Source organism: Triturus cristatus, chromosome 3_2 (genome assembly GCF_964204655.1).
Source record: "Triturus cristatus chromosome 3_2, aTriCri1.1, whole genome shotgun sequence".
In the NCBI taxonomy this organism is placed as follows: Eukaryota; Metazoa; Chordata; class Amphibia; order Caudata; family Salamandridae; genus Triturus; species Triturus cristatus.
Window position 1 is genome coordinate 1,132,933,443 of NC_140584.1, and position 20,881 is coordinate 1,132,954,323.

General features: G+C 42.1%; 1 protein-coding gene across 1 annotated transcript in view; it reads left to right on the plus strand.

Moving 5' to 3' along the window:
- The window catches only part of TNFAIP1 (TNF alpha induced protein 1), a 96,284-nt gene that overhangs the window by 66,123 nt on the left and 9,280 nt on the right, over positions 1 to 20,881 (plus strand). Inside the window, exons 3-6 of the mRNA XM_085649945.1 lie at positions 3,153 to 3,322; positions 4,197 to 4,286; positions 9,899 to 9,951; positions 16,737 to 16,932. Of these exons, the coding sequence (XP_085506071.1) occupies positions 3,153 to 3,322; positions 4,197 to 4,286; positions 9,899 to 9,951; positions 16,737 to 16,932 (509 nt within the window). The remainder of the gene's footprint in view (positions 1 to 3,152; positions 3,323 to 4,196; positions 4,287 to 9,898; positions 9,952 to 16,736; positions 16,933 to 20,881) is intronic.

Sequence of the window (20,881 nt, forward strand, 5' to 3'; positions counted from 1 at the left end):
TCGAGTTCATGACTGCGGCTTCTCTCTCTGTCCGCGAGCTCTTCCGGGGATAGGCCCCCGTCTGGTACGATGCCTCGCACCTGATTGCTACTGCTTTCACTTTGGGGGGGTTCGGCTTCGTCGGGGCGCTCCCCCGTGCCTTCCGGGCGGGAGGCCCCGGTCTCCACCCAAGTTTTCAGTGCTTTCTGCAAGTCTTCCTTAGTGTTGAGGCCAGTGGTAGCGATTTTAAGTTCTTTGCAAAATTGTTTTAGCTCCTTGTGTGTGTATTCTTCCAGATGCTCCACCTGGAACACTCTGTTGGCGTTGGTTTCTGCGGAGCTCGTGGCGCTTCCTTCTGCCATCTTTGTTGGTCGTGCGTCCGTTGTTCACTGTACGATCTCTAGGTGATGGGCCCGAATCCCGTCGCTTGCCACCAATGTTAGACGGCGACCTCAGAGGAGCCCGGAAAGGGGTCCTGACTTCCCTGAGTCCCACCCGTGTAGTATTGTAGCCGGGCACTGGCGGGAAATTCCCCAGGGGGAGGAATCTCGCAACTAGGATCGTACTTCTGGCACCACACGACACAGAGAGACCACACTGGGTATTCTCAGAACAAGCTTTATCAAATAGGTATCACTGCAAATATGTACAAGGTGAGCATGGGCTCAAGAGTCTCGGAAAGGTAGGGGGTAGCGGGACTGTCTCTGGTAACGGTTCAAAGCAGGGACGTATCCGGCGCACAGCTCACAATCCTCGAGCTGGGGGATACGTGGTCGGAGTGGGGGTCCGGCGGGACCGTGAAAGTCTGGGGGAGCCGCGAGTCACTCAGCAGGGCTCAGGTACCAGTTCGGAGGTCTTACGTTCTTCAGGGAGCCGCGAGTCACTCAGCAGGGCTCAGGTACAAGTTCGGAGGTCTTACGATCTTCAGGGAGCCGCGAGTCACTCAGCAGGGCTCAGGTACAAGTTCGGAGGTCTTACGATCTTCAGGGGAGCCGCGAGTCACTCAGCAGGGCTCAGGTGAGTTCCAGTTCCAGGAGCCGCGACCACGTCAGCAGGCTCTCGTTGTTCCAGTGTCGAATCTGCCGGACAGTCTCAGAGCACCCCTTGTTATAGGTCGACCCTGCTTTGATGTCCGGAGTCTGCGCAGGCAGGGGTCTTGTCACCTGGGGGCCGCTTGTCGGGGTTTCCTGCTATTGTCTTTTGATCCTTTCAGGGCCGGGTCGGGAGGAGTCCCAGACACCCAGCAGGCACGGAGCCAGCCCGCAGGGAGGCCGGAGGGCCGATCGAAACCCATCGTCCCAGGGGAGTTCAGAGGTGCGATAGAAACTGCTCCTCCCTCTCTCATCCCCTGGAAGCGTGATGTCCTCCAGCCGGAGTGGCGCCTCTAGGCCCGGGTCGCGCTGGGGCCGGGCGGCCATCTTGTTGCAGGGAGTGGGCACGCGGGCCCGGGGTGGCCGAAAGGAGAGAGGCCATGGACGGGGATGTCCGGAGTTGGCGCAGGTGTCCTGGTGGGAAGGGTCGGCTGGGCCGCGTGCTAGGGCTGCAGGCACCAGGTTTCGGGGGTGCGGGGGCATGGAGGGCCATCCTACGAGGCCGGGTCCAACAATCACACACACCCCCACCCATCCACCCACACAGACACTCAGGCACCCATACAGATACTCAGACAACCAATCAATAACCCATATACACTCATGTAGCTACTCGCCAACCCATGCAGCCACTTACATACCAACTGACAGACTGATCAAGACATTCACAGTTTAGTCACTAACCTATACATTCATGAAGACATGTTTAATCACTCACTTATACAGTCAGTCACGCACCTACTAAATCATCCATTCAGACACTTATACACCCACTCTATCTATCTATATATATATATATATATATATATATATATATATATATATATTTATTTTTTTAATTTATTTTATAGAAACGCACTGTCACTGGGTGATGTCATTTGAGATGTCATCAGTGATGTCACTGACCATGTCATGAATGATGTAATATGTGACGTCCTCAGCAGTGCATTACGGGGCACGAGTTATAGTTAGTTCACCTATAACGGCCGAATTTCTCTGGTTTTGTACAAGTGAAATGTCCAACTAACTACAACGTCCCTGAAACGTGTTTTTTTCAGTGAATATATATATTCGATTTCGATTACGTATAGCAGCAAGGAGCGATACATCATGACACTTTAAGATTGTACTAATATTTATGTTTTTAACATAACAGTGCAATAATGATGATGGTATTTAAATATCAAATGCTGTTTGGTAAAATAATTTTGGCATTTTTAGCTTTTACAATTTCAATTTTGGAATGTTTGAATAGATTTTAAATGCCATTCTTTCTTAATACCATGAGCTTTAATTCCATGATTTTTAGTATGTATGTATTTTTTATCATCATATTTATACATTTTTGTATTTATTGGGATATTTATTTGAATGCATATTTGTACTAAGTGAACCTCTTGCTAAGTGGAACTCAGTAACTCTTCCATTTCTATGCATTGGTTTCCTCAGCTGATCACGTTACTTCCTGCACTGTCACTTTAAATGTTGACCAATTTCAAAGCAGCGCGTCATGTGATCAAGCCCCGAGTGGGGATCGAAACGCGTTATGGCGCATATGCTGGGCATTTAATAAATACTTACTGAATTGCACCAAGAACCTTGGGTCCGCTCTGTCTTTCTACAAAGGAATTGGAATTGCTGAGGCGAACCCTGCGAGAGAGATATAGATATAGAGATATATATATATATATATATATATATATATATATATGTATGTATATGTGTATATAAATATATATATCTCATAGGAGTAAAAGACCAGTTTTAAATAGCTGCCTATAACAGTATTTTCATAAATGAATAAAAACATGAGGGCATAAAAGTGACTGATTAAACAAAATGGGGATGAGAACAAAGAAACACAGCAAAGATTGCATTGTCATTAGTGAGGAGCATGGGAGAAGTGCATAACTTATGAATACCCCGAGATATAAAACAACACAAACTCTTAATTTAAAAAAAAAAAAAATTACAATAGCTTGAATAAATCTATGTAAACATAAACATATGTCCTAGATGCTTAGTATGGGATGCAGACCCATTTGTGCAAGTAAGTAACCAGTCACATTGTTCCTATTTTAGGTTGGATTCTTATAGATCGCTGTGGAAAACATTTCGGAACCATTTTGAACTACTTGCGAGATGACACTATTACTCTTCCAAACACTGGACAGGAGATCAAAGAACTAATGGCAGAAGCAAAATATTACCTGATCCAGGGCCTTGTGGAGATGTGCAAGGCAGCCGTACAGGTAGGAGAACTGTGGGTGAACCTGCTTCGGTCTCTCCAGCATGCTGCCGTCGACCGCTATGGCTGCTATAACTTACCCATGTTAAGGCGTTCCAAATTGACAAAACATTTTATACGTTGCTTCCTGCAACCATGCCTGACTCACTGAGGTGATCACTGTGGACAACCCTGCACAGAGATCACCACTTCTGGTAATCATGCATAGGGTGCCACTAATGTAATCTAGGCTGATGCAATCATTATTACAGCATTACAAATATTAGTAGCTCAGGATGATTTTCATTGCACATAAGTAAAGTAGCTCATATTACAGACAAGCTAGAGGCCCCTTTGCCAGACAACAATGTTCTTTTATTAAGTCTCAGAACCCCAAGACCCCGCTGTAATGTTTTTCAGAGGACTGCAAATCAGGCCTGCATTCTCCCAGTGTCAGCTGTCTACACCATATTGGTATTAAGGACCTGGTGCTATGAGTGCATACATTGCCACATTTTAGAGCACCTTTTTGTTTCCCTTTTGGATTCCATACCTCTCTGTTTGTGGTTTCCATTCATTCTTTGGTTTCCAGCCCTCACGCTTTTTGATTTTCTGACCTTGTGCTTTTTGGAACTCAGGACTTGTGCTCTTTGGTTTCTGAACCTTTTTCTTTTGAGTCATCCAGCACCTTGCGCTTTTGATTTTATGTTACTAGTTTTGTTTTTCCCTCTGTGTTCTTTTTCTCACTTACTGTTTTTTTCCCTTGTGTGCCTCTTTGTACCCCTCACATACCTTGCCTCCTCTTGCTATCTTTACTTCTTGTATTCCTGTTTTCTTCCTTACTTTAATTCCCTCCGATTAAAGGTATATATTTTTCCCACTGTTTAAAACTTTTTTAGGACAAGAAAGAAACTTATACTCCAGTATGTAATATCCCTATCATCACATCTCCAAAGGAGGAAGAGAAACTAATCGAATCGTCTACCAAGGTTAGTACTTTTTATCAGGTTAATGCTTATTTCTGCTCTATAATATTGCCACCGTTTTTCTTTTGCCTCGGTTAATATTTGTGTTGTACATATGTAACGTTTTATAGACTAATCTTTAACATATATTAAAACCATGGGGATGGGGTCGGTTATGCTTTTGTTTTGTGCATTTTTTTGTGCTAGAATTTCTAATCCTTTGGAATAAAGATGTGCATCTCTAGAAATAAAGTAATTTTATTAAGTCTGGCCATTGAGACCGCATTGCATGTTTTCCCAGACAATTTTTTTTTCTAGAAAATCATACATAATGTTAATGCATAAAAGAGCTTTTACCATCCACAGCATGCAACTTTGGGCAGTGGTTTTACCCCTTAGCTTTTTTCAGTTTGTGTGATTGCACAAAGTCCGTGCGCATTGTTCACATCCACCAAAAATGTGTTATTTTCTGTTCAAAGCTAGTTCAAAATGTGCTTTTTATTTTTTAGTAACCGCTAATATTTTTGCCTGCATATCGTGTGGCATATTTTATGTCGCTCTTTTAAGTTATCATAAAATAGGAAAGTGTAATTGTAAAATGTATCTGCCTGTGATTTAAGTGCATAGTTAGGTTTTCATTCTTTTGTTTCCTTCACAATAAACATTTTTTTTTCAAAACATTGTGCTAGCTTGCCACTGCTTGTTGTTGTTTTCAAGGCTGATGGCAGAAGTAGGAGAGTTTGAGGATTCTGACTACTAGACAATACATATTAAAAGAGCGAAGTAATATTTTAAGCTTGACTCATAATGAAAACATACATTCAATTATGTTGCTTACCTGAATTCCATCAGCGTGTTGTCAAATTTCCTTCAGGATACTTAGGAGATCTTCTACATAGATAGAGCAGTGGCATGCAATGAAAATCAGTTTTACAAGACACCATCCTACTGCATCAGTTTTTAAAGAATTATACAAGATAATACAAACAAGCCACATTTTGGGAAGAATATAAATTACAATTCACAGGCATAGATTAACTGAAAGGCAAGCTAGAATAAAAGAAAATGGAAACTTAAGACAAAACTACACATTATTGCATGAATAAGCAGTCAGTCCTCATACCTGTATAGTAGCATCTAAGGCGGCATTCATGGTAAATAGGACAGCAATCCTCAGCTTTACTCTTGCAGCGGTGACATATCATCTACACAACTTGGAAAAAGACGCTTACAAAACATATTTATCAAACAGCATACCCATGTCGCTTGGAGGAATCTGAGTTTTTTTTAAGAGCAATGACTCAAACCATCCAAGGAAGGTGAGAATTTCCTTAATCGTGCCAGTTGTAGTAAGCTATATGTAAGATTCTAAAATGCACAAGCCTATGTCTGAAATAAAATAAAATAGATTGAGTTTACTGGCAGATATAGATTGTCGCACATTACATGTCTTGTATTACGGCTCCAGCCCTCCCTTGCAACTGATTAAACCTTCATATTGGAAGGAAGGACTTCATGGGAACAAAATGCTTCCTATTGGTGACCTGTAGAAGTTTACTAAGGAGAGAGTAGTCTGTTAGGCCTTCAGGACATTTTTACGTAGAGCTTTAATTGCGCTTTTTAGTGTACAGTACAAAAGCAGCACAAGGAGGTGATGTGCCACCCTTTTCCCTAAAAGGGTCCTCTAGTTATTGATACATCAGTTGAGATATTGCCATTAACACTCATGGTAGCAGGAACAGTTGTAAAGTAAACTGAATGATCTGAGGAAATATGCCCCTATTCCCATTCTCCGGAGCACTTCAAAAATAGACCACTGGAGTGTATCAGTTGTCTTCTTGACATCCAAGATCACCACTTCTGCATTATGCTCAGGGTTAATTCAATGGCACACGGCAAAAAGAAAGGGAAATTATTCATAGAGAATCTACCTGGTATTAAACCAGATTGTTCAATGAGGATTAAGAGGGGTGTACATCTGCTGTCCATGATTTCTGCAAATACTTTGGTGTCAATGTCGAGTGATAATGGCCTACAGCTGGAGCAGAAGTACTCTGTACTAGTAAAATTCAGAGAAACACCCTCAATCTTCATAAAGGCTTGCAGTTAAGAGTCAAATAATTGAGTTTTTTATGGACCTCAATATTAAGTCCATCAGTACCAGGAGCCTGCCCTCCTGCAAATCCCGTTAATTGCTATATATCTGCTCTAAAATAATAGCTCAAGATAATGAGCAACAGCATCGAACCACACTAGTGAATAACTTTCAAGATATTGACTCATGTGCTCCTGTGATTTTGTAAACCTAACAATGTGTAAATCTGAATAAAATTGAGCAAATGATTAAGTATAGCCTCATCTTTAAATACCACTGTTTCATCTGCCATGCTGATGCTAACAATCTTGTTATAAGGCCGAGACCCCTGATAATGTAGGTCAGCGTACAGCCAGCTATCTCACCCTACGCATAATTCCTAGCCACAGCTTTCTCTTCCAGAAATGTTAACCCTCTCTCTGCTAAGCTTCAGAAAATATCCAGTTCATTCACTACCTCTCCTAGTGTCCCATATACCACTGTAGATTCAGCAGCAGTTCCAACTAAGTCAACCTGTCCTCCGAATGGTTCAGTTCCTTTGTGATGGATTTGTAGATCACCAGTATCCTTCATTATGCCACTCTTCTAACGTAGGCCTTAAAGGCTCGCAGCTTGTACCACCTTGCTCAGATTTAGCAACTTGATAGATTTATCTACGTTGATGTCCCCAGTGCCCTTGGACCATCAAGACCACTGGCAAACATGCTTCACATTTCTCTAGCTTCTCCTGCAGAGTGCTGGACTTAACTGGGCCAGAGCTATTCCACTATTGTGCTTAGTTCAGTGGGTACTTCTTCCTTGCCAGGCTTTGGAGCGGTTGAAGGATGGGGGCTGTCATTTTATTTGCATCACTTGCAGAAGGATGTACACGCGCTCTCTGTCGAATTCACCGTCCCATACCCCTGAATTTATGGTAGGGATATGTGTATTCGTGTATGTTAAGGTGGTATTCACACAACGGTGATTCCCCATGCCATGCAGGAGTCCGTCCCGGTAGATGGGATTATTTTCAGATTGCAACCCATGATAGCTTCCCTGGGAGATTCCCTTGCTGTTTTGCAACTGTGTGACTTGTGATGTCCAATAAATACAGTCCGCTTCAATGTCTCTCACTTGTAAGATGTCTATAGAGTAACCACTGATGTGGTAGGTTGTGGGCTCTGAACAAGGAGAAAACCCCTATTGGACCTTTATTTCTCCCGAGTACCCTGAACATTGGCTAAGCCAGCTGTAGAGTGCATTACCAGAGGACAGCGCAAGAACCACCAGCAGCCAAAGGGCCAGGATTCTGCTGGCAAGATTCAGGCCCCTCCATCATCCCTTGAACTGACTCTTTACCACCTACGTTGAGGTTGGTAGTGAGCGGTGGGCCTGCAGTGACATGGCTGCTTGGGCTATGGCTGGATGCACACCTCATACCCTTCATCTCTCTGCAAAGTCCCATGATGTGAAAACCCCTCCTGGCATTTGATTATTTATGCCAAGGAGCACAACTAAGCTGCACCATGATTGTGCATAACTTAGGTGTACCACACATTGGGTAGCCAAGCCCAAGACGACTATGGGACACTTTGAATAATGCATTGTCATTCTAAAGTTGTTGCTGGTTAAAGGTTGGTGCCACTGTGACTGTCAGTCTGCTCCTACTGGGCACTCCTAGCACTGAAAAAAATTAACAGCAAATGGTAGGAACTAAGATCAAACCACTGGACGTCTGTTAAGAGTTGTGTGAGCTGCCTATTCCATCACTGCCAATACTCTGTTACCATCAACTGAACTGTGCCCAGGCCAACATCCTACTTGTTTCTTGAATCCTTGCTTGGTATTCCTAACACCTACCACTATCCTAAAGACTCAGCTACACCATCCACACTTAAACCTTTGCTCTTTCTGAGTCTCATAGGCCTCACTATATTCCTGATGTCACAATTTCATACTTCCTAGTACATTTCTGATTCTTATTTAAGACTTTGCCACTATGCCTCAGATGAGGGTATGCACTAGCAGATTCCATCGCCCTGCTGGTGTAATATCTGTTCTTCTACTTCGAGGATTATTCTATATTCTTCCTCAAACATAAATTCTGACCCATTATGCTTTGAGGGTACTGCAATAAAATCAAATCTGAAGAGCTGAATCTGGAAATTCTTCACTTCAATTTTCTTACAAATCCTGGAGGTGCGGAAAAATATCATTACTGTTCAGGTCAAGGAGGTGTCTTACACAGCTGAAGCATGGAATTAGGTCCTGTGCTGTAAAAATTACATCTTGTATGTTCAGTTGTTCCTTTGTTGCCTGATGAAGAGACACATAGGTTAGTATTGGGTTTCTCTGATGACAAAATACCCACAGTGAACACTGCAGGCACATTGAGTGCTGTACTCTAAAGATATGATCACAGATGAGGAGCCTTGCAGTGAGTGTCCAAGGTGTACTTGCCAACCCTTGCAACCTTGGTAACGTTTTTAAGGGGATCTGTTGTTTTTGATGTGTACCTTCCTGAGTGCAGGTTTGGGGCATTAGCTGCATTCCCTACCAGAATTTTCTAGCATGTGGTGACTTCAGCGACAGCATGCCCCGAGTACACAATTTGGCGTTAGTTAACTTCTTTGTAGGCACACTGACGTAGAAAACGTTGATTATTTAGCTGTGTTATTTGCATCTTTCGGACTTGCAGTCTAAACATATATTGTCTTTCCACAGCCAGCTGTGAAGTAGGCCACCCTGTATATATGATGATCTGCTTTATTTTATTTTGGGGATATACCACTTGTATAACACTTCTTGATGAATTTCACAACAACTTGTGGGGTTTTTTGAGCATTGGTGTTTAACATGCTCTGCTTGAGACTTGTAAGAAGAGGTAGCTGACCATTGTATCGGGTATGTTGTGACCTTAACTGGCGTGCATCGGATCCTTGGTTGATACTTCTTCAAGCAGAAGCCTTGAAAGGAATGGAGGGGAGGCTAGCTATGGTGGTTTACTTCTTTAAGTAAAATGAGACTCCTCTGACCTAGTCATTGGAATTGTGGCAGGCAGGCATCCAAAGTCATACAGCACTGCAAGGACATATTAATAGCAGATTTCCTGAAGGGTAAATCATTTTAATATATAATAGAATGTAATGTATCCAAATGCTCTGCAGCTCCATATAGGGGCAGGTTCTATGTTTTACAGCCTTTATCTAGGAAGGTGTTGGACTCATGAAAGGACGGAGGAATCCTCAATAGTTAACTGTGGGAGGCATAGTATAGGCAGACTGAAGCCCAGTATTAGCCAGAACATGTGTTTGATAAACTACCAGAAAGACCTTGAAGTGTCTGCTAGTCTACTTCTAGGTAGCATTTGGAACCCTATGTGTTGTAAGCCAATCTAAAGTCAGGTCCTAACAATAATCTGGGACTGATAAAGTACCAGCCAGAATTTATCCAGTACTTGGGGGAATCAGGAACTGCTGACATGTTGACCAGTCTGAAACTGATTACAAATAATTTTTCTTATAAAAGTCCTCACTTACGTTCTCGTTTTTCTCTCTCACAGCCTGTGGTTAAGTTACTGTATAATAGGAGCAACAATAAATATTCCTACACTAGGTATGTATCCCATATTTAAGTTGCATCAACCCAGGGTTGCTATCAGTACTTAAGAACTATTATTTCTGTGCACAGTAAATGCCATAATCTTTGTAGCGAGCTCTTCATAGATCATCGGGGTTATGCATGGTTTGCCTAGTATTGATTTTTCGTAGTGTGTATTGGATGCAGAGTGAAATGCTATCACACACCAGCGATGAGCACTATTCCCGTCATGAATATCAAAAATTAGCATCTTGGGCACAATCGGAGATTATCAGAGAGGATTTATATTTTATGTCCTGTCTAGATCATATGTGACATAATTGGTATGCCCAGTGTATACCATTAGACATGTACATTGTATTTCAGTCTGGGGATGGTGTAGATTTTATTGCACAAATAGGCCATCAGAGATACACTAGATTTTATGTTGTGTACAGACCACTGGAAATGTGAATTGTATGTGCAGTTTGGGCCATCTGAGTAGTACATTATGCTCCCAGTAGAAGACCATCAATGATATTTACTTTATGCTGAGCATAGACCACTGGAGACTAACAATGTTTACTAACTAGAAGCCATCGGAGAAATATCTTAGGTGCATAGTATAGAGACTGTCCGAGGTATACATTGTATGACGAGTCAGGTTAAAAAAAAAAAAGACACCCTTCTCAACCTTTTTGATAACAGTCATTATGTTACAGCACTTCACCCAATAGGTGCAGACCGCAGGCCACATTCTCGACCTAGTCTTCTCAACATTACCTACAAGCCAATGCAAACCACTCGAATTCTTGGACTCAATAGACTATCTCACCATCCCTGCCTCCCTGATCAGTGTCCTATCAACAAACCGAAGTTAACTCAAGCAAACACCAAACCATCAGACGCTTAAAAAAATGTCTCCGTCCACAAACCAAACCTAATGCATGAACACATATCTCATCCTACCAACTCCACTTCAAACACCCTTTTAATAGATTCGAACACTACGTGAACATCCACACTCCAAATAAAACATACAAGTGCAAGCCAAATCCTTCACCACCCTGGTACGTTTAAGACCACTTGGACTATAAACACTCCATCCACAGACAGAAATTGTAATGGAATAAATACAGAACTCTTGATGACCTCCCAGTAGGAAGTCTTTCTGCGCAACACACAGAACGCATCTTACAGCAGCTAAATTAAAGTACTATACTAACACTATAAATGTAGCCACTCTTCAAGACAATTGAGCACTGCGTCAACAGCCTGCTTTCCTCTCCTATCCCACACTCCACAGACAAGTGCAGTGCCACCAACCTATCCTTCAGGGAAGAATTAAAGATAGACCAACAGCACTTTGACAAAACCAAACCTGCTTCCACCTTTATACCCACCCATTCTCATAGATTTATCAGACGTCATTCTGGGAAGTGTTACATCTTTTGGATCTCACTGATATATTCAACTCCTTCATAGCAATTGCCTTTTGACGATGTTTTACTCTCTTCCATCATCGGTTCTCTCCTGCAAGGCTAACCCTTATTCACCATTGTCAATGCCTCCGTAATTCAAGGCCTCTTCCTAGTAGCTCTCAAGATGTCAGATCCTTCCACTTCTAAAGAAACATACAGTAGACCCTGATTACCTTGCGAGCTTGTTGGCCTATCACTTACCTACCCTTCATCAGAAAGATCATTGAAAGAAATAGTCTATATACAATTCCAAAGTCACATCAATGCTAACCATCTGCAGAACTGCAAATATGGCTTCATATCACACAGAGACCACTGCCTTATGCATTGCTGACTCCACCCTCCTGACCACAGATGAAGACCCCTTCCTCCTTCTATTGCTGGACCTCAGAACTGCCTTCTACAAAGTTCACCATCCCACCCTCATCAACATCCTGGAGTCTCAGGAAATATATACTGTATCCTTCACTGGTTCTCCTCCTGCATTTCCAACTAACATCAATCATTCAATTAGGCCCCTCAAGATCCCAAAAGTTTAGTGTTGCCTACAAAGTCTCACAGGATTTCATACTGTTCCCTGTCATATTCAATCTCTGGAGACCCTTAGAGCTCCCCTCCTAGATAACAACTTAAAAATTCACAAATATCAAGAGGATGCACAACTCTGCCTGAAAGTCTCCTCAATTTCAGACATCCAGTGCCTCACACTGTCTGCACCTCATGCAGTCCTGGACATCCAATACATGCCTGAAGCCCAACCGCACCAATAGGAAATTCCTGTTATTTGCCAAGGACAACAAGCAAGCAATAGTACAAATCTGGCATGACATGAACCTTGACTGCTTTGAACTCCAACTTTTACCGAATACCAAGTCACTTGTATTCGTACTAGACACAAACCTTTCTCTCAAGGAACACGTTGCCAAAAAATCCAAGATGACCTGATACCGGTACTAGTTACTAAAGAAGTGAAAACGTTTGTTCCAGAGATGAACTTCTGTTAAAACCCTCTTACTCTCACATCTGGATGGTGTTAATGCCCTCCTCGATGGCGTTCGAGACTCCACATTGCCCTCCTCACCCTTATGACATCCCGTATGCCACAGCACTTCCTGTCCAGAGGCTATAAAAATGGATCACATTACCCCATCCCATAAAGGAAATACATTGAGTCTTCTTTCTAGCTTCACCACTGTCAAAACCAGCTGCATCATTAACAAAGACATCACAACCTGCACCTCTCCACTTATCTTGCAGACAAACTCACAATAGCTTGGGGTTCCCCTCAGGCCCGCAGCCAGAACACCATCAGGCTGGAGACTAAGGGCAGATGTACAAAGCATTTTTCCGGTCGCAAACGGCCCGATGCGTAGAACTTCAACTCGTTACAGAATCGCATTTTCGCATTTTGCATTTACAATTCAGTATTTGGAAGGGGTGTGTTTAGGTCATCCAATCCAAATGCCGAATCGTTATGGTATGTATTGCTGTTGTGTGAAAGAATTCTGGTTGCAAAACAGTAATACCTTACCACCAGTTTAAAACTGGTGCCAACCCATTCGCAAAGGGAAAGGGGTGCCCAAGGAACCACTTCCCCTTTGTGAATGTAGATAGTATTATTTTATAAGATCAGGCAGTGATCACACAGACCACTGCATTCTGGTTTCCTTTAAGAAAAATGGGATGGATTTATGAAAGAAAGAAAAGTTAGCTTTTTTAAAAGTGATCACAGACTTGCTGGTCTGCTGACCTCAGCAGGCCATCATCCCTGTAATGGCTTTGATTCCAAATGGGTAACAAACTACGAGCTGCCTCATTAATATTCATAATGTAGGTCAATTTGCGACCCACAAGGAATCTCTAATTGAAACTCAATGAGTTTCATACATGAGGAAATCCAACTTCCTAATTGCGATTCGAAGAGAATCACAATTGGGAAATCTTAATTCCTATTGTTTGTACATCAAGTGTGTAAAAAAATAATAATAATGAAAATAAGCAGGCCTTTTCCATCTGTTCACTCGGGATTTGGACCAACATCCTCCTAGTGTCCCAACGCTCATCTAATGTAGGAAAGAGTTGAAGTTGCATCTTGTTAAAGGATACTAGATCGCATTGCAGTAACAGTACAGTTCTGCTCCCGGATTCCAGCTATGGCAACCATCACTCGTCGACTGTTGCCTTGACTTTGACCCTAAACAGCGCTGTGCTGCTTTTTGGCTATGTTCTTGCTATACAAATATTAAATACATTCATACGTCATGAGTGAAATATGTTGAATCTCCAGGATAGGCTGTCAGCGTGTGTACAGTGTCTGCCCCTATGTAAGCATACAATGTATGCTACACTGAAGAAATAGAGCAAATCATGTTCTGCTAAAGTTCCCAAGTGATGTTGATTCTTCATGTTTTGACCCAGTGTGCTCCAAACCCGAGCTCTGATGATTGACTTCACACTGTGAGTATTTCCAGCAGTTAGAGGTATTTCAATCCCAAGGAAACCAATGCAGTTATTTAAGGGCTAGAGCAATTTGGGTGATCTCTTTTAGTAGAGGCCACTTGGCTTTTAGTAGTGCAGTCTCAATCGCACCAATGCTTTGGTAAGAGCGATGTGGTGAGGCAGTTGAAGCATCTGGCTTATTCGTCTAGGCAATGTGAGATGGGAAGGGATGTTTGATTTCTACTGTGGAATGATGATGACCAAAAGAAAGACAAGAGTTAAACTGTACTCAGACATTTCTTTTCACTGCTTTAGTAGGAAAGTGTGTGGCTCTCTAGATCTGGGAAGTTGATGCTATGGCTATGAACCAAAAGTCCAACTTCGAGGACTTAAGTCCATCTGGCTGAGATAGCTTTTTCCCTTTATTAATGGACATCTTTCAGGCAGTTGGGGACGATCATTCAGTGTTCTTTTGGATTGCTCACTTGAATATGCAGTTGGATATCATGAGCGTACATTTTGTTTTGAGGTTGGTATTAGAAGATCTGCTGGACCTACAATACTGGCCATGTGATGGATTTCACCCTCTGATGAAGAACTCATATTGAATTACTGGGTACGGTTTGCCAAGAGAAAGTGACACCATTGAATATCCGGTGATTCCGATCATTTACTTCTCCAGACAGTCGAGTAATGTTTGTGTGCCACAGTGTCATAGAGTGGAGGTTGACCGGTGTTTAGCATTACTTAACCTCTCGCTACTCAGTATGGCAGAGAACATTTTGATGGTACCACTTGAGGTGCTTGGAAAGTACTATTTTTCATAAGAATCTTGAAAGCATACCTCATTGTAACCCAGTTGACTGGGAATTGCATGCTTTATGGCTTTGATTGCACCTCTGGGTTGAGGATTGCATTGCTCAGGATTCTTTCCCGTTAGCAGCGAAGTTCAAGTATGCAGGTTGGCTTAGTAATTTCAAAGGGATAGCTGGTACCAAGGCATTGAATTTCTATTGACATTGGATGTTGTTGTTTTCTAAACGATATGCAATGACAAAGCAGTTACAATAAAATGAAGTGGCTCAGTGTGAATTGTAGATTTTGAAGTATACTTGATTACGTTAGTCTTTCCAGTCCAAATTTAAAAATTCGGTAGCATATACTTAAAGTACTAGTGTCAGAAAATAGTGGCCAAGCCCATCTACTTGACCAGCAGGCGAATCAACTCTCTCTATTTCCCCTTCTACTTTTACACCATAAACTCTACTTAGTCTACAATACAATCTTTCCTCTACAACTGTTGGGCTCCCACGTTTGTTCAAACTAAGTTTGCACCCTCAACTGGTGGAAGACAGTCCTATGCATTTACTACTATTTCTGTAAAGACCTTCCTTATGTTACAACTGTACTGTTTCCTTTCATGTCTTTTCTCCCATAGCACGTTATCTTTTAGTGGTAATGAGTCTTTCTATGCACTCCAACAGTCAGCCCTCTTTCTCCCTCTTCGGTTTTGTCACAGTTTAGGTACTTTGAAGTCATTTCAAAACATCCTCCTCCAAGATCGTTGTACTCATTTTATGAAGCTCCCTTAGTTTCTCCACTCTAAATTCTATACTTTGGATTGCATCACTATGGCCTTCATGCTGACAATGCAAATGTTTCTGAAGTAATTCCTGATCATTTCTGCTCTATCTGTTATATCTAATCTATGCCAACTGCAAATGGAAAGGTCTTCCCATGCAGGTCTTCTGCTGTCACTGACCACTGCATTAAAGCTGATTGCTCTAGTTTAATCCTAGTTGCTACTCTGATGCGTGACCTCTTTTTATAAACACTCCTTGTTGCCTGTCTACTGACTGCTTTGGAATACAGTTCACTACCTTGACAACACAGACCTTTCTTAGGAGTATCTAGTGTACATGGTTAACCAGTTCCTAAAGTACAGGTAGATTTCAATTAATCTGTCTTGATCCACATCCCGTGTTGCATAGTAAAGGCCATCTACAAGATGTCTGCTGGCCCCCTCCCTGCCACCCTCATTCTTCCCAATCTCCATAGTGAAACAATTCTGCTGTGCATTCCTGTATCCAATAGCTTTCAGATATTCCTCTCATTAGTGGTATACATTTGTTGTTGTTTCTTCCCTACCACTGAGTGTAGTCTGTAGTACCAAACTTTTCATTGTTTTTCTACTTTTGTTGACTTTAGCTCTCTCTGGTCTTTCCAACTCCACGCCTTTCTCCAGTGAATAACTGTATGTTTTTTCAGTGTTGCTTACAGAACTTCCTGCATTAAGCTAAGTGTGTAGCCAATCTGATCTGTTGCAACTTTCCTTTTAGTATGCTGACCCTGACGCTCTTTCACTAGGTAGATTGCACATACCTTTAACAACTAAAAGCACTTTGTTAAAATAAACACAACCACAGGAGCATTGAAGTCATACCATTATGTTATGGTATTTAAGATTTATACACTGTACATTTTGACCCACAAATGATATCTTGGTCCACTCTGACAAAGTGATGGTGAGAGGCTAGCTTTGCGAACTCTGACCAGAGGGCAGATATTTTTTCTGATGCAACTGAACACCTTTCTAGGCCTGTTGTTCACCCTAAACTTTGTTGACCCCTTCTATAGTGTAGTTACCATTGAATAGAATGATTTACCACATTTTGTCATAGCAACTTTAGTCTCAAAGTTGTGAGTATTTCTGCATTATTTTACTCCCTCCTCCCCCCCAAAAACTGATTTCCCTCTTACAAAGCAGTACCATGGTGGGTGGGTATGAAGGGTGTTTTCAGAAGGGCTGACCATTTTCTGTGGTTCCTTTACACGTGAGCCTGCATTGACTCTAGCGGCCGTTCGATACCCCTGATGTTCCTTTTCTTTCTTTTGTTAAAGCAACTCTGATGATCATTTGCTAAAGAACATTGAGCTCTTCGACAAGCTTTCCTTGCGCTTCAATGGGCGAGTTCTGTTCATTAAGGATGTGATTGGGGATGAGATCTGCTGCTGGTCGTTCTATGGACAAGGGAGGAAGCTGGCAGAGGTCTGCTGCACGTCCATCGTCTATGCCACTGAAAAGAAGCAAACTAAGGTAAGGGCTACCAGTAGGGGACAGGGGTGAGCCAGCATGTGTGTGCTTTGCATCAGTGTAGAACTTTTTTCACACCAATGCTTTGGTAAAAGGATGCATCTTTTTCAGAGGTACACAATTTATGTAAGTCATTATAGAAGTGGTGACATAGGGGAATTTGCCCCTTGGCAGCCTGTTGACAATTTTGGCCCTTGCTGATTGAAATGTCAATGTTTATGCTCTGTTTCTGTCTTTTGTAACGTGATATTTTAGTTTGGGATGACAAATGTTATCTTGCTAGACCACATTACGTATCAGCAAACTTTAAAACTCAATTTTTAAAAAACCAGGTTGCCTCTTTTTCAAAATCGGTACCCGACCTGGCCAGCTTCCTCCATTTCATGCGCATGTTATGTATTGTATGACTAAATGAAGGAATGATTTTATACATTAAGGCAGCCTTCAAGCACACAAGTGCCAAGTTTATTTCTCAAAATGCAGTCTAGTTAATCAGGAGCAGAATATTTCACATTTAACATTTGAAGTACTTGAACAAGATAGGACAAAACGTAGTCAGGAGGAGCCGTGTTAACCTACCAGGTAACAAAAGTTCTTTGAAAATTCTTTTTTTTTTATAGATGTGTCTTTAAGGTGTAGGTATTCAAGATTAGAATTTCAGCAGAAATGTTTTGCAACAGAGATCATCTTTGCCCCTGGAACAATCTCCTGAACTTCTGAAGTTAAGAAGTTTGTAAAACTTTGTCAAAGGCAAAGTTTCTTGGTTGATTTTAAGAAGCATTTTCCAGCTACAAAAGTGTGTCTTCCATGCATAGTTTTCCACAACACCCAATATCACATGAATTTATCCTGCAATTACAATTTTTTTAATGTCCGCAATACATTATTTTTTTATTTTAAATCCTGAAGGTTGCAAATGAAAACCTTTCCTCACCTCTACTTTTAAGCCTTTGCAGAAGGTGGTGAGAGAAGGTAGGGCTATAAAGCTGGGATACTCAAATTATGGTTTGGGGGCTGTATGCAGCCCTCCTGACCGTTATATGTGGCCCACTGGTGAACCCCAGAACTGGGCTGCCATTTACTTGACAGAGCAGGAACATTCAGAAAGAGGCAAGCAGTTATTTAAACTTAAACTAAAGTAATGGCAAGGAAATAAAGAATGTCTTCTGTGTAACTTATCTTTGAGAACAACTTTATTTTAAAGACATCTTACACCAATCATGCAAAAATATGAGACACTCTTCAAAATTCATAAAAGTGTATTTTATCAACACGCTGAAGCGTTTCACCTTAACATATCAGATTATAACACTGCAAGATCATAGTTGATGTCAACACAGTCCCAGTCCATGAGTCCTCTTGCAGCGGCCAGCCTGGGATTGCTGTCTATTACGGTATCGACGACAGCTCTGACAACAATGGACTTTTCAACACCAGTTTCCTTTTCACCGAAGAAGGAACAGCTAGTCCACCCACAGTGATTTTGGAATCTGAGGTGGAGGGAAATTCCAGCGACTAAGACATATCGAGGAGGTAACATATAGTTCTGTACATTTGGATATGCTTCATGTCCCTGAGTTTGGGGAACTGGACTTAAATGAATAGGAAATCTACCCAGAGTATTGGGATCAGCCACAGACCTTCATAGCTGACAATCCTCCTCCATCTTATTGACCTCGTCATTGCTGTAAGAAACCAGAAGTCATGCAGGTGCCAGTTGTGGTTTTGACAACATTGCAGCAGATGATGGCTACTTTTAAAAGGTTGCTTCATCAAGAGACTGCCGGGCATCCAGCGTCGGCCTCATTGGTTGCTCCATCCATGCCTCCTCTACCTCCAACCCCGCCACCTCCTGTTTTGCCTTCTGTGCTGCTCGTGACACCTCGCAGAGCTGTCTGTCACCCAGTGATGCCACCAACACTCAAGAACATGGTGGACAAAGACTCATACCAGTATTCGCATTTGAAAGATGAAGGTGACCTCCAAGGCAATTAATAGTTGGTCGACTATATCTTACCCAAAGAGGATGACCAATCAGTCATTCAACCAGAATCCCCTCTGAACGATATAGCCTGCTGTAATGCTTTGTAAGGTTTTCTTGAAGATTCAGTATTCCAATGGCTTCGATGGAGCAGCAGTGCTTCCTTTACTACTTAAAGGAACAGCCATGGTTAGCCACAAGGTCAAAATCAATTCTCTATTTTGTATAGTCAGAAGACCTTAAATTGATGAAGATGGAAGCTTCGGTCCTGTTGGTGGTACCACATTTGTAAAATAAGTACACATGCCCCGATTGAGCCTAGCCTGCCAGATTCTGTTAATATGTCAGCTGCCCAACAGGGATCTAAAAACCTAGTCACCCCATTGTTGTCTCCTCCTGACTGAGATCGCCACTGATAGATAATTGGGTCTGGAGAGTTAGTCCAGTGGTAGGAACATTGATCAAAGCTTCAAACTATTTATCAGGTTTGGGCTGCTGTGATCACCAGATGTGGCATTACATCTCACCACTGATTAACTTCATCCCTGAAGGCAAGAGAGAGGCTGCCAGGCATTCGTCAAGGTGGGAACACAAACTCCTGCAGCCATCATCAACACATCAGTGGGTATAGGATGGCAGGAGCAGCTGTTCTAGTGAGACAAGAAAGGCAGAGGTTTACAATTTTCCTTCCATAAGATCCTCCCTTGCCACTTGACAGACTTATCCTGTTCGGCAAACACATGGACGATGCCCTGTATAACATTAAAACAGACACTGCAAATGCTATTGGATTTTTGCAACATTGGTTAACACTGTTCACTGCTTTTTAAAATTAGCTGGGGTTCCCACCCTATTCAAGCAGGTGAATATATGAAAGGTGTCAAGACTGGAGAACTGTTGTAATAAATAAGTAACTAATTTCTTCGTTCCGGGTTTTGCAGAGCCTTATCTTAAATGGCAAGTAGAGACGTCTTTGGAAAGAACTAATGCTTTCCTGTAGTTTTGCATTAATCTAGGTAGAACAGTGGGCATGTCGATAAACTAAGATAGGTGTATGTCTAAAAGATGAATATAATTAGTGAAGAAAAGAAGCTTGATATTGTACAATGGTTGTGATTTCAAGATAACGAATTGTATGAATAGTAGAGATTGAAGCCTTGATTTGATGTGAACTGATTACAGCTGAATCATAAAGATATAAACAGTAGATCCTCTTTACGTTTATACATTGGCTCTTTATTAGCGCTACAGTAGTAAGACACACTCCTCTGTGTTACTGAAGTCAAACCTGCATCAGTGTGTTTAATTTGTGATGTACTCCATTCTTTATAGAAAGAAAATAGATGTGTTGTGTTGCGTTCTCTGTTTCAGTGAGATGAGATTTACCCCTTGGCAAATTTTAAGATATGATGGGGATTGTCGTGTTTAAAGTCTTAGGGGGTCATTATAATGGCGGGCGATCCGGTCTCAGCACCGCAATGATGGCGGGTGGACTGAAGTCCGTCCGCCATCCTAATGGGCCCCTTAATGTTTGCCCTTGACCAAGCCAAGTGGAACCTGGGTACAAAAAATATGACCTCCCGCCATCCACCACTTGCTGGTATATTGGCTTTGCCATTACTTGTTGCTGCACAAGTTCTGGCATAGGTAATATTGCTGGGAAGTCATCTTGGAAATCTATTTTCTATACATTATAATCAATCAATCAATCAATCAGTCATTTCTAAAGCGCGGCAAACCTCCTGTGGGGGTCTCAAGACGCTGGAGTTGCTAGCTGCTTCATGGTGCTCTGTTGTATCAAACAGCCAGGTCTCGAGTCCTATCGTAAATTCCCAGTGTGATGAGGCATTTCGAATGTGCAGGGGAAGGTCATTCCCAGCTTTGGCCGCCAGGTGTGAGTAGGAGTGTCCTCCGCTGTTGCCTTGGCGGATTTCAGGATGTCTGCAAGGAAGAGGGAGGTGGAGCGTAGAT